General features: G+C 35.5%; 1 protein-coding gene across 1 annotated transcript in view; it reads left to right on the forward strand.

Moving 5' to 3' along the window:
• Positions 1-14,497, forward strand: part of LOC150100878 (uncharacterized) — a 32,490-nt gene extending 17,993 nt beyond the window's left edge. Inside the window, exons 2-5 of the mRNA XM_090401423.1 lie at positions 5,870-6,065; positions 8,650-8,778; positions 9,435-9,515; positions 14,298-14,497. Of these exons, the coding sequence (XP_090257549.1) occupies positions 5,870-6,065; positions 8,650-8,778; positions 9,435-9,470 (361 nt within the window). The 3' untranslated portion in view covers positions 9,471-9,515; positions 14,298-14,497. The remainder of the gene's footprint in view (positions 1-5,869; positions 6,066-8,649; positions 8,779-9,434; positions 9,516-14,297) is intronic.
• Positions 14,498-15,130: the final 633 nt, after the last annotated feature.

The following is a 15,130-nucleotide window of genomic DNA, read 5'->3' on the forward strand; positions in this document are numbered from 1 at the left end:
TATAATTGGTGATAGACATGGGCCAGCTATCTTTGATTAATTACCAGTGGAGACTGAACTGCACCAGTCAGTTTCCAAAATTTAGGACTAAAATGACCTCGCTCCCTATAAGGGAATAAAAGGCATTACCTGTTTTCTTAATAAATGAATGTGTATATTTTCAAAGTTGGCATTTGTCTGTTAACTGTAACAGACAAAAGACAAATCTGTCCTTAATACCAAGTGATACCATTTTATCCCCTTAAATCACGAACATTTACGTTTTCTGATTAAGTTAAACAGGTATATTATTGCGTTTAGGATTATTCAAATTACAGTGACTTTATCTAGATAATTAAATTATCCCCATCACATTTCCAATAATAATAATTATTATTATCATATGATGATACAGCAGCCGTGAGTCCCCTTTACGGGGAGGTACAGCACCATCTCAGTTCCCCCAAATTTTATTCGGGATCGGAACCGGCATAACTGACGAATCAGGCCTACGGCTGGGTCAGTATTCCTAACTGTAATCCCTGTGTGTTCACGGGACCATTTTGCCTGCTAGCGGAATGAAAAACCCCAGATAAACTGGCGTAAAAAACCCTACTGCTAGCGGAATGAAAAACTCCAGATAAACTGGCGGAAAAACCCTACTGTCCATGCCCAAGACAGGATAACTTAGCTATGGCTGAGGAGGATCCTTAAGCTCCTCGTGTCATCGACGAGAATCGAACATAGGACACTCCTTTCCCAGGCATATGGTTGCGAAGCGCAAAGTCACTAGACTAACCGTGCAGACACATTTACAATATTCTCGAGGATTCAAAGTGGGAAATTGAAACTGAAATTTTATTAACACTGAAGAAGTAGTACAAATGAAAATATAATAAAATAGATGCAGCAAGTATTTAGATCAATACAAGTGATAATAACAGATAGTGAAAAGTGAAAATCTGTCAGCACTAGAACTGTCCACAGAGAATTCCATGCCTTAGGTTACCACGGCAGAGCTGCTGCTGCGAACAAGCCATACATCACCTTTTCCCCAACGCCAAACGACGTTTGGACTGCAGATGATTAAAAATGCATTCTGTGAAGCCTCACAGAACACTTTTCCAATCTATGAAGCTTCACAGAACGCTTTTCCAATCTGTGAAGCGACGAATCATGCTTCGAAATGTTTCACTCTGATGGTCGCGTTTGGATCTGATTACCTAGGGAACGATTCTTGCAGGACTGTGTTATTCCAACTGTCAAGTTTGGTGGAGGCTCTTTACAGAGCCTTCAAATGTATGTTTGTTTGGTAATAGGATGTGTCATTTGGATGGGACTTGGTCCATTGGTGAACATCCTGGATAGCCTCATGCTTCCGACGCTGTAAAAGTACTTCGCCAGTGATCCTTGCAGGTTTCAGAATAACAATGCTCCATACCATAATGCACTGCGTATCCGAGACTGGTTTCCATAAACAACGTTGAAGTGTTGGACTGGCTGGCTCAGAGTCCAGACCTCAACCTCATCGAACATTTTTGGGATGGATTAGAACGCCGAATTCGCTCAGACCACATCAGCTGTCATTAGCATCAATAATGGAGGTAGCTTTGCGCGAGGAGTGGAAGAATATTCCTGTTGCGACGTACAGAAATTGGTTGAAAGCATGCCCCGAAATGTAGCTGCTGCCAAAGATGGTCGCACTCGGTATTAGAAATATAATTAGAATGCTAATTATATGAAGAGCCAAAGGCTTCAATTCGGCGACATGAACTTATTTAAGTTAAGGGATATTACATCCCATATTGTTTCTTAGCCGAATAAGAAACTCAAAGAGTTTCAGGCCGAATAAAAAAACTATATAAAGTTCGGCGATTCCAAGCGTAAGCAAATACCTGGATAGTGCAACACCTGACCCATTTGGTAGTGCAAACTCAGGCAACTCATAGTAAGGGTGGAGCAAGCTCCGATCACTATTCTTGGTATTTACTCATAATGTGAACTTAGCTCCAAAGAGCTGTATTATTGTCCTACATTATGAGAGAAGGTCACTACCCAGACCGGTTTCAACCTTTATTGAAGTCTCATCAGTGAGTGGGTAGAACTAGCACTACCAAATGGGTGAGGTGTTGCACTATCCAGGTATTTGCTTACGCTTGGAATCGCCGAACTTTATATAGTTTCTATATTCGGCATGAAACTCTTTGAGTTTCTTATTCGGCTAAGAAACAATATGGGATGTAATATCCTTTAACTTAAGTAATTAGAATGTATTTTTTCACCAGAACTAGGTGTCCAAACTTTTGTCAAAATAGTATAGATAAAGTTTCTGTAATAGCAAAACGTTAAGAATGGCAAACAGGCCATTAGTTGAATATGCGAAGAAATTAGTAATGGCTATAGCTCTGCTTATTTTATTCTGGAATCAAACGGATTGCAGTTTTATGCGTTAAATTATGTGACGAAATTTTCGTTTTCAGCTTTCTTTCAAAAATGAAAGAAATTAAGACCAGTTACCTTTAGTTGACATAAATTAAAGTGTCGAAGGGTACTACAAATGATTGTAAAATTATTAGCATAAAAATTAAAATAATAACAATAGGTTAGTACAGCAATTTTTATTACATTACCACACGCATTATGTAATAAATTAAGAAGTGCATTAATGTTCGTAATAATTTATTATTTTTATTATAATTACGTGCATTAATAAATTTATACACTACCAACTTAAGCTGTATGAGTAAAAAAAAAAAAAAAAAACTACAGGCGGTGCTTCCAGACAGTGAAATAAAGAAAGTCACTGACGCTGCGACTACATAGCTGTAGTTCCGCATGCAGCAGACGACAGATCTATTTTAAGTGGACAGACTCAGATGCTTTTTGCTTTCTTTTCTTACAATTAGTCAGGACAAGATATGAAATTTAAGACCTGTCTAGGTAAATTGGACTTTTAGTAATTCTAAAATTATCTTGAAAGTTTTTAGTACGTACCACTGTTAATTCTAAAATCACGAAAAGAAAATGAATTTCAAAACTTAATAAACACTTTCTTGCTATAGTATATAAATATACGTTTTTTTTGTTTTTTTTTTTACAAATTTGTAAAATGCGGATGGGGAACAATGAAAAAGTAATGAAAAAGTATGACATAGGATTCACTTTAATTTAAAAATGATTCTGAGATAAGACTGGATAAAACAGGCTTAAAGGAATATGCAATACTATGTGACAATAAAAGCATAAAAAATAATTTTATTCTCTCATTTAATCCTGGATATTAAAATGAAATGCACTAGAGGAGAATAGCATGTATACAAAACAACTGCTATTGATGTAATGAAAGATAATAGTTTATGCAGCAGTGAGAAGAAAGCACAGCTACTGATATTGAAAAATATGCAGTTAAAAGTATACGAAAGCTTTTCGTATGCAGCTGTTGATATCAGCATACCGTTAAAATGTGCCATGAGGAGAGAAATGATTGTTCTGACAGATTAAGCCTTACTCAAAGAACTGCACATTTGGTGTGTGGATGAGCTCATCGTTAATTGCTGCGGGGTGTCCCGACCTTCCACTCCTTTTCCAGGAAGAAAGTGTCGTGTTAAGTTTTTTTTTCATGTGTCTGCGAGTTTCTTTCTGAATAGTTAATTGATTTAAAAAACGAAAAAGCTGCAACATTTCTTACCCCATTTTTCGCTTTTTTTTTTTTTTATCCTCAACTTAGCTTTTGTTTTTTCTTTCTTGACAATCTCAACTAAGAAGCGTTTCCGTAAACCTGTAGTGCACACAGTGGCGTAGCTTGAGGGGAGGGGAGGCGCTGTCCGCCCCAAGCAGCACTTTGCGTTTAAGAAATCTTGCCATACTGTCTACAGAACAGCAACTGAGTGATGAAATAGACTTCGACAATGTCATCGACAATTTTGCTAACTGAAAAGCAAGAAAAATAACATTTTAGAATGTTGAAATTAAGTTTTACTTCACAAATAAACATAGTGTTTTAATTTATTTCCCTATACGTCGTTTTGACTTTTTTTGTAGTATTTTTGGTGTGTATTGAGAGGGGCGGCAAACTCAGGGACCACACCGGGCGGCAAAATCTTTACCTACGGCACTGAGTGCACATTAGTTTCGGGAACCATACTCTAGATCCCAAACATAAAAGTTTTTCAAGCTGTGTTAAGATGGGATCTTACAACGTGCCTTGAATTTCATCTACGACCTAAAGATATTCACAAATATCCATACCGTAAGGAATTCGAACACACACCGTGTAAGTTAGAGAGACATGCGATGTTATGATTTCAGTTTTCGTTCCTTTTTTTTATGTAACTTCAACCCATCAAGGATTATAAATAAATAGTACATTAGTACCGTAGGTAGACTAAGGACTCTTTTCTATTTTTTAAAAATTAATTTTATATATTTCTGGTATTTATTATTTTTCTTTCTACATAATCCAGAAACTCTTCCTCAGAGACCAAACAGAGAAAGGAATTTTATCTCATTCTTAGACTTCTGCATATGTATAATTATAATTTCCCTATACGTCGTTTTGACTTTTTTTGTAGTATTTTTGGTGTGTATTGAGAGGGGCGGCAAACTCAGGGACCACACCGGGCGGCAAAATCTTTACCTACGGCACTGAGTGCACATTAGTTTCGGGAACCATACTCTAGATCCCAAACATAAAAGTTTTTCAAGCTGTGTTAAGATGGGATCTTACAACGTGCCTTGAATTTCATCTACGACCTAAAGATATTCACAAATATCCATACCGTAAGGAATTCGAACACACACCGTGTAAGTTAGAGAGACATGCGATGTTATGATTTCAGTTTTCGTTCCTTTTTTTTATGTAACTTCAACCCATCAAGGATTATAAATAAATAGTACATTAGTACCGTAGGTAGACTAAGGACTCTTTTCTATTTTTTAAAAATTAATTTTATATATTTCTGGTATTTATTATTTTTCTTTCTACATAATCCAGAAACTCTTCCTCAGAGACCAAACAGAGAAAGGAATTTTATCTCATTCTTAGACTTCTGCATATGTATAACAACATATGCAGAAGTATTTCGGATACGCTAATAATAACGTGTGTGTGTGTGTGTGTGTGTGTGTGTGTGTGTGTGTGTGTGTGTGTGTGTGTGTGTGTGTGTGTGTGTGTGTGTGTGTGTGTGTGTGTGTGTGTGTGTGTGGTTACACTACACAAGTCATCTCTATGCACACATATGGAAGTAGTAGCAGGATTCCCCTCCGGAAAACTCAGACTTTTTATCCTACAGAACAGACATACTGGACAGAAACACACACAAATTAACTCACATTATAATACACCTTATAGCTTATATTATAATCCTTATAGCTTTCGTTGCTTCGGCCATAACTTCAAATAGCCAATAACCCTATCACCGCAAACTCTTTTCAGTCGAACTCGACAAAGCTCTGACATATTATGAACAGACTAGAAGGTAAATGATGCAATAAAAATAACACACTAATTCCAATCTTCTAAAATCTAAATAATTTGCATGGATCTGCTTTAAATATTCAGTTTCCATTCTTTTTTTATTACAAGGTGTTATTTTTAGTACATACAATGAAACCGCCTGAAACAACCAAAAGGTTTACTCAGGTTTTTACGATTAGGAAAATACACTACAAAAAATAAATACACAACTACAATCATTCCTATAAAACCATGACCATACATTCCGAAACATTTGTTATTTTTCGTTACTTCTTATTCGGTTCTCATTAATGCGATCATATCTCTATAGTGACTTTAACTTTTTCTTTTTAAAATAGAAGCCATATTTATGCACAATTCTGTGTGAATGTTTTTGCTTAAAATAACAAAAGTTTTGTTTTTATCTCTCCACAGCCGTGAATTGCAAAATCAAATCGATAGCATTACTAAAACCATTTCCGAAGCAGATTCTCGAATAAGAAGTGAAGTTACCACCCTGAAGAATAGAATGCAGACTGAGTTAACTGATCTAACTATCGCAATGGACGATTGCAATCAACAGACCACAGAACTGCAGAAAGCTATAAAGAAGCACACCACTCAGCTAATGGTGAGTACCCAATTTCAATGAGTTATTGTGTTTTAAGTTCACTTTAAGTGCGGCTGTGATTAGGCAATGGTTTACTGTGGGAACAAGGTGATGCCCTCAACATATTTCTCTCGCTTCTTCTTATTATTAAGAGCTAATACCGTCATGTTTACTTAAATATTAATTAATTCCAAACGACTTTTTAATAAGAAACACAACAAATAAAATTAGATGACGAACTAAAGCACTTTAACAATACTTGAATTTTCTAAATTATTAGAAAGTTACTGAATTTATTTTTGACAATTTTCCAAGATGGTGATGGACTCCAGTTGAGATGGGATACATGAGCTCTCATATAAAAAAAAAGTTCGTATCTGTTGACTGTATTTTGTAACACCTCTTCAGCACAAATGAGAGAACGGGACATCGCATCCTTCGATTGCAAAAGGCCTGAGTTCGATTCCTGTCGTGACCAGAGGAATCTTTATGAGCAGTTCATATACTGTATTTTCAATTGAAGGTTAGTTAGCAGATCTCATACAGAGGTTTTCTTCTTTCGAAAATGCTAGATTTTTCATCCTAAATACAGGCAAATCATCATCTACTTTTTGGCCTGGTCGGTAGATGACGTTGTGAGTAGATGGTTTTTCAGTACCGTCGACATGGTGTAGCATAGAGGCAGCCTGCCTCACAGCGCGGCTTAATAAGGGCTCTCGTTCGGTCATATTGCGGTAGGCGCCGTCGCTACGCTAACAATTCCTGTTAGCGCAGCAAGTGCGGAAAGAATTTTTTTCAAGCTTAAACTGATTAAAAATTATTTGCGAACAGCAATGACCCAAGAAAGATTTATTTGGTCTAGCAACTCTATCGATAGAGGCGGACATAGATTATAATTTAAATCTAGAAGAGCTTATAAACAGTTTTTTGTGCGATATCCCCGTAGAGCAAACATTTAATTAATATTATTATGTAATCGTTTTGAATTAATGTTTCTCTTGTAATAAAAACATAATAGCAATTGGAGATTTTCTTATATTTTTTTGTCTTATAATCCATTAGGGGCGATATTTAATTGTTTGCCTCAGGGCACGATCTAATCTGGCGACGACCCTGGTGGTGTTGTATGTAGACGGAGGAATAAACAGCGTAGGAGGTGGATTGTGTGAAGTAGATTGCCTTTCCCTCGATGAGTCAAATAATAACAATAATAATACACGTAACTTGCACTGTGCTCACAGTGATAAGCGATTACACCTCTGGCTCAAGATAAACTGATGAGATCAGCAATATTCGAAGCAGCAGCTATTCCAAAAATATTCAGAAAGTGCCTGTGATATTAGAGAAAGTCATAATTGAGTATCGAACTTTGAAAATGGTTAGCTGCTATCCCAGTCAAATGTCTTGGCGTGGTGTTGGAAAGTTGAACTTCCTAATTTTCTCTGTATACGCGATCATGGTGGTGTGCCTATCAAGAAATGCACAGTGGGCAATGGAATTTAAGGGATGTTCGGATTGTAAAGGGAGCGATATTCTCATCTGACTAATTTGTCTTCAGAGATTAGAGATTTAGACATCCATGCAGATTTTTTTTTCTCGTGTAGTATTCGTGCATTGTAGCCTCCCTTTGCATACAAGAGCGGCAGAAAACCTTTAAGATTGACTTGAATTTTAGAAATGATGAGAAACCTGCTGAACCGAACTAGAACTCGTGGTCGATGGAGTTGAGCTACAGTATAAGAAGAATAGAAACATTTAAGAAATCAAGTGAGAATAAAAATCAGCTTAATAATCGTTCCGTTAAAATTGCACAACACTCACTCGATGTTTCGCTAGCTTTATACAACAATAGTTATTAAAGCAAATGCTTATAGTGAGACTTGCAGCGAGATACAAGCTGCTCAAAATTATAGGTTCTTCTGAGAAAGATTTCTTTCTAAACTAGACAATCATAAATAATGTGATGCAAATGCTGTCTTTCGACAATAATATACTACAATGGAATTCTTTCTTAAAGATTTTTATGACTTCTCACTATTGCCTGTTTTTTCTCTACACTTCTGGTTTTCAATGAAAGCTGTTACGTACTTGCTTAATAACACATTATATAATTCAAAACCTAAGTAAATCCTGTTTTGTTTTATAAGCATATCCTCACCTTATATTTAAATTAAGTTGCGTATATCCCAGTTATGAAGGTCTGTAACTACTTAACAGTAGCTAAATATCACTCGCAATGAGTGAATTATGCGTATGCATTTTGCACAACTACGTTACTTACATATTTCTGCTTTTATGCAAATAGTTTCGTGACTAAGAAAGTATGTGAAGGCAGAGATGGGCTGACGATCAAGCAATCAAAAAAAGCAAGGTCAGGACCATTAGAAAGGACTGCAGCTAACTCTATAACACAAATTCTGCTTGAGGGGGAGGGTATGAGTGGGTGAGATACGTAAAAGTTTATTTCTGGTATATCAGACTTCTAATTGCAAAACAAAGGAATAGGATACTGTCGGTGTACAGTTTTATTTTCTCTTTCACTTTATTTCCGTGTCCATATTTCTGCACTGATTGCTATTGAAGATAAGCATTTTTTTCCTTGCAGGACATGCAGTCTAATTACGATGAAGTCCAGCGATCCTTACAGGAAACCGTGGATCAATTAAGCAGCTCTCAGAAACGGTGTCAGAGCGTGAAGTCCGAACTGGATACGCTGCGATTGAATATCGATCAAGTAAGTAACCTGATTATGCGTTTATTTCTAAAGAACAGAAACAGAGATCGGAAAATGAATTATATTAAATATTAATTAAAATATTATATTAATTAAATATGTATGCAGCAATTTTGTTCAGACAGAATTTTCCCTATTTATTCCTTCACTTCATGTTCATAATTTCTCAGTTCATAAATTCAGAATTATGAATATTTTATTTTTGAAAGTTTTGAATACTTTATACCTTTTTTTTCTTCAAAAGTGTAAAGTATTAATATTAAAAAGTACTATTTGTTATGCTTTCGAAGTGAATATATAGTATTGGTTTTATATCTTTATGCTAGTTCCGTCACCTGTAATGTGAAAAAAAAAAAGTCAGGTTCATTAAAACATTCTGTTGTAATCTTGTCAGGTTTCTTAAGAAATTTCTTGTTTTTTCACGTCTGAAGTTCCTTTTTTGCAAATATTGCAGGTGACGGAACTAGCATGCAGCTATTAACCAAAACATTGAAACAGTTAAAAAGCAAGGGACTCTGAACTTGGCCACGTAAAACAAAAATACATCTCATGGCTTACACTCTCATTTCCAAACCTGTCATTTGATATTCATTCACATTAGTTTCCGAATGCACTTACAGCTTCAAATGATAATTTCTTATCAATTCTTCTTCCAGCCCATCTCAATCAGATCTTCTCCTCGGAGGTTTTAAAGAAAATTCCCACCAGGCGGCGCAGAATTCAACAGCTGATCCTTGGTGAGTGATTATTGCAATTGTGTAAACACTCGTTTGCATTATTATATGTAAATTATAAACAAAAATCGTCAATGCTTAGCAGAGATGGAATGAGTGATCTGACGAGGACCGATTCACAAACGAGCATATGGGGCACGGGCGGTCGAAAGGCATCTTGTCAGTATGTTTTAAATTTTGTGTTGTATGGCTTGGGGGACGCATAATCCCACATTCATAATCCCACATTGGGAATCCTAAGACTCACTCCATCAATGCTGCTCAACAGTTAGTACAGGACACTTATTTTTTATTTTTGGAAAAAATTTCACAGATCGCAGAGTTTTGTAAGATGTGGTTCTATAATACATTTAGCTATAATGACTAAGCTCTCTTGCTGCCATCGTACCTTTATATTTCATCCTCTCTCTCTCTCTCTCTCTCTCTCTCTCTCTCTCTCTCTCTTTCTCACACACACACACACACACACACACACACACATGCTAAGAAAACAATTGTGGAAGTCTACTTTCGGCAGCACAAAGTTTATTTCCATAAGATAACTATATGTTTTATAAAAGTATATTGTTTAAACTGCTCAATATAGACTTTGTATATTTTTACATTCATGGAAATTGCAGCAAAAGTGGTTTTTAACTAAGAACTGTTATCTTTAATTTAAAATTAGGAGCCAGTAGTTAGTGATTATCTCTGCTCATGATTCATCTATTTGAGAAGATAGCTCATATAATACGTCAACGGTCTCTGCTATTTTTTTTTCTTTTGATCAAAATTATTCCTGCTGTTGCATGGTCTCCCTTGTCTTCAATTTTCTTTACTAACATAGCTTCGTCAGTGTTGCTTCTTCTGCTTTTGGAGAGGTAGGCTCTACAGTTGAGACTATTGAAGAAGTCGTTCGTCGTATGTTCTAGCCATGATGTTCTTCATCCATATTACTTCTCCATAGATGTTTTTGTATCCAGAGTAATATGCAAAGTATCCCCCGTTAAGCACACTGAACTGATGGCCTGTGTGATTTCTCCAAGATCGTTAACATTCTTTTTTTTCCCCCAAGGACTGTAGTACCGCCGAAGGAAACAGCAGTTCCAGAAAATGAACAGATCGGTTAGTCATCTGGATCAAGATTAGAGTAAATTCAACTCTAAGGAAGATTTTGTGATCTTCTTCTTCTGACCCAGCTCTCAGATCCATAAGTTAAAAACTTATGGATCTGAGAGCTGGGTCAGAAGTAAAGCACTTGCCCAAAGACTAGAGACCACAGATATGAGAGTCCTGAGAAAGATTAGAGGCGTGAACAGATGGCATCAATGGCAGTATCATATTAGAAACGAGGATATTAAGAAAGAACTTGACATTGTCAGCATCCAGGAATGCGTTAGCAGAGCTAATCTCAGGTGGTATGGTCACTTAAACAGAATGGGCGAGGAAAGATTAGCAAAACAAGTGTTCTCTGCCAGGTTGGCAGCAAAACGACCCAGAGGAAGACCAAGATATACTGTAGGTGGATTGATACGGTACAAAGTGCCTTAGACGATAGAAATATAAGATCTGATAATATTGGAGTCTAGACAAGTAACAGACTGATTTGGAGGAAAATTGTAGATAGGAAATTAATAATGGTGTAATTTTTTTCATGTAGTACTATCATATCCTGTACACCCCTTGTGGGTACATGGCAGGAATTTGATGATGATGATAAAAAAAAGTCTGAGAACATACGAAATAAAGTTAAGTGCATACAAGCACAATTAACAAGTGTTCCGAAACTAAACTAACACGTTATCTAATTGGGAAAAGGAGAAAGGAGAAAAAAAAAGCCAGTTTTTCCGACTAACTTTAATTCCACTTAAAATAACATCAACAGACTTATTTTAGGTGTTTTTCATAGCAGATCACAGTATTAAACGAGTCAGTAATATTATCAATATCACTGGAATGTTTTAATGTCATTTATTTATTGGATATTTATTAAACGAGTCAGTAATATTATCAATATCACTGGAATGTTTTAATGTCATTTATTTATTGGATATTTATTTATTGGATTCCCATCTGTCTCTGATTGGGTACCAGTGGAGATTGAACTGCCCACTCAGTCTCCAAAAGTTAGATAGGGCTAAATGGCCTCGCCTACTCCCGTATACGGGAATAAAAAGGCGTTAGCTGATTTTTTTTTTTAATTTATTGGATAATGGCATTTATTTTATTTAATGAATACTCAATTTTCCATATAAGATCTCTTTCTTTAATATCGTTTGGGAAAAATACTTTTGAGATTTCTCAAATCGTATAAATAAAAAACAATGAGAACTAGCTGAATAAAACCACGAAAAACAAAAGAAAAGCAAGTGCGAAGTGATAGTAGCATGCAGATGTCATTTTCCTGCACTATTAAATTTAAAATTAACTTCAGTAAAGTGATGATTTCCAAACTCAGCTGTGAGAGCTGGCCACCTAAAAGCGATATAGCAGTGAAATAAAAAAGAAAATGACCAGGAGTCTGATGGAGCTCAAGTTTCCTCCAATATTTTATTGTTTCTCTCTCTCTCTCTCTCTCATAGTACCTAAATCATGAGCAACAATTGACAGTAGTTCATATTTATCAAGTCGAATAATTTTCAGCGGCTTTCTTCACGTAGACGTTCAAAGGGAGTGATCATTACTTGCTTTAATCTCTGAATAAGAAAGAAATGATGAACATATAAAGAAAAACGGTGACGTTAACGGATTTTGGGAACTTTTAGATAATAGGGTTCAGTAAAGAGTAATACTGTAATATCCACAGCAAACACTGGTCATCTGTCAGTACAAGCTAAGAAACTCAGTGATGAAGACAGGAGAGGGGATTCGCCCTAATTAATCGGATCACCATCAGTAAGCTATAAACTGTGTCATGCTGGAAGAATTCTTTTCCGAAGAATTCATTACTTGTCTCATTTTTGAAATCAAGTACTGGCATGTTAAATCACCTCTGTACATCTTCGTTTTTTTTTTTTTTTTTCGTTTCTGCATAGAAAATTAGCTGCTATTTCAAATGAACACTATAATATACTATTATAATATATATTATAATGAACTATGTTATTTCATACCGAATATTGTTTTTTTATATGCATATAGTAAAATGTGTCCCTCTACATTCCACTGTTTATTTGGAGTGGGTAAGAGTTCTTCCTTCACTAACTTCGTTCCTGTAATCTGATTCGAATCAGTTGGTTCAGTAACTCTCGGAGGAGGGGAGAAGGAGGAGGAGGAAGCGATCAATTACTGGTCCATGAACCAACATGTCTATTTTTGCTTATGTCTGTTTCTATTTATATAATAAAAGAGCTTCACTTGTTTGTAAAATAAGACGCATCTAACTTCCAATTTGCAAATTGGATATATGCAAATTACATTAACGTTCATTAGAAAAATCATGATTTATTGTAATTTAAGCAGTGGAATACACTCAACAGCAGAAAGCTGATCGAGGCTGAATGAGAGAAACTTAAAAGGTTGGTCATTACGGCTTCTTTAGTATTCTTACATCAAATGTTTGTGGATGAAATTTTCTGTACCAGGCGCTGTGCGAACAACTTCACCGATCTTATCGTTAGAACTTACACTGTATAAATCTCGTGTTGAATTAGTTTCTTTTATCACTGTTAGAACTAACTTCTTCAATAACGAACGTCACAACTTGTTCACAAACGATTGCATTTATACAAGAAAAAAACAAACAAACAAGCAAGCAAACAAAAAAGGTCTTCACAAACCTAGAAATACATGTTTTGTTAATGTTTTTAAAATCTAAGAAGCCCTATCAGTTTCGCATGTCTTTTCACTTTATCATTTTTCTTGCTTGACATCTGAAAACATTTGCTGGACGTCTGTCAAACAGAAGTGAGTTGATCTGGAGGCGGAAGGGTGATACCATCTGAAGGTGCCTCTGGCAGCATTAACGAACAAAGAAAACTGTGGCTCCTGTCCAAGTTATCGTCAAAGATCTCTTTAAAAGCTTTGTACCATATTTTTTAATATCCTACCAGAAATGCAGTGATAAGACCCTTACTGCCCTCTGTCGTAGGTAAATGGAATAAGCTACGCAATTTCTGTCTGTTTTCTTATTACTGTCGAGGAACTTCCTACAAAAAGCTTTTTGAAGAGGTTTGATATATATATATCTAATCGAAAATCACATGGACAACGTTTTCAATATTAGAAATATTTAAGATTTAACAAGATTTAAGAGGCAAGAGGATTTTTCATGCGAAAAAGAATTTGAAATTTCCAATTGGATTTTGCAGTTTCAACTGGACATGAAGAAACCTGACTGGTATAATAATACTTTTACTTGAAGTTGTTATTTTTCTAGGGATAAATTATATCCAGGAGCAAAACTCCTTGTAATTTAATTAAACTGCAATAGAGAAAGAATTCTAGAAAAATTCCTCTGTGTGAGGCGATATTTTCCAGGATTAAAAAAAAAAGAGTCTTATGTGCTGTTTATATTACATAACACTTTTTTCCTGGATTATGCCAGCAGTGATGTGTGACACTCCAGCAAGAAGTCAATAAATCCTGAAACATTTACGATAAAAGGAGGAGTCTGTAGCCCTCACCTTTTGAAACTTTAGGTAAGTTCTCTGAAGTTGATATTCGTGTTGAAAATATATTATCTTTCTTTGGCATTTTTATGCTGAAAGAACTTTCATTTCCGTTATTAAAATAAATTAAATTGTAATATATATGTTGTTGAAACTGTGCATAATGATTTATAATTGTATTTTGTTTATCTTTCAGATTCTGTGGAGAATCCGTTTGTCACTTCTGTTTCAAAACTGAGAATGACCACTCAAATTTCCCCATACTACAACGTAAGAAAAACACCCTCCATAGTGCTGCCTGGTATGATTGTGTATGCAGATCTAATTTCTTGGATATTTGGGTTGTTTGTGTGTTGTAGAAAGCAGAAGAATAAATTATGTCATCCTAGTTTCAAAGTTTCTCTTGGTTATTGTAAGCTTAAATTGCACTGTTACGATCAGTTGTTTTCTCTCTCTCTCTCTAATACATGTAGGCAGATTTAAGATCTACTAAATAGTTTGATTTAGTCATTGTATATATGTGATGAACATCATCTGGAAGCATGATTCTGGTGTAATGATGGTGTAGCGTTGTGTAAAGATCTCACTATTTCGTTGCATTATATCTAAAATTTAGGCGGTTTGGAATTTGTATCACGAGTCTCAACCCACACACTTTTCTTCCTGGATAACACTATCTCCGCCCTTGACTCTTCTAGAATTAGAAAGGAGAAAATGCCGACTCAGAACAGCTATATTTATATAAAGTAAACAAGCCACACTACGGATGTACGAGTACAGCATTTTTTAAATAACGTCCTGGGTCATCTACAGCTATAAGGGTAGCAGTAGGCTTTAAAGTGCATTGATTTTTTTTCTATTTTACTTTATTTTTTTTTTTTGCATCAAAGGTGACTTTAGGAAAATTACTTTATTAATTGTTGCTTCGGGATTCATATTTTTATATTGAAATGACGTTGAAATAAAATAACAGTTGAGAATCGGATGAGAAAATGTAAAATAATGAGGGGGGGGCAGGAAAACGGGTTT

This window comes from Typopeltis vanoorti, chromosome 12 (genome assembly GCF_054136105.1).
Source record: "Typopeltis vanoorti isolate ZY-2024b chromosome 12, IOZ_Tvanoo_1.0, whole genome shotgun sequence".
In the NCBI taxonomy this organism is placed as follows: domain Eukaryota; kingdom Metazoa; phylum Arthropoda; class Arachnida; order Uropygi; family Thelyphonidae; genus Typopeltis; species Typopeltis vanoorti.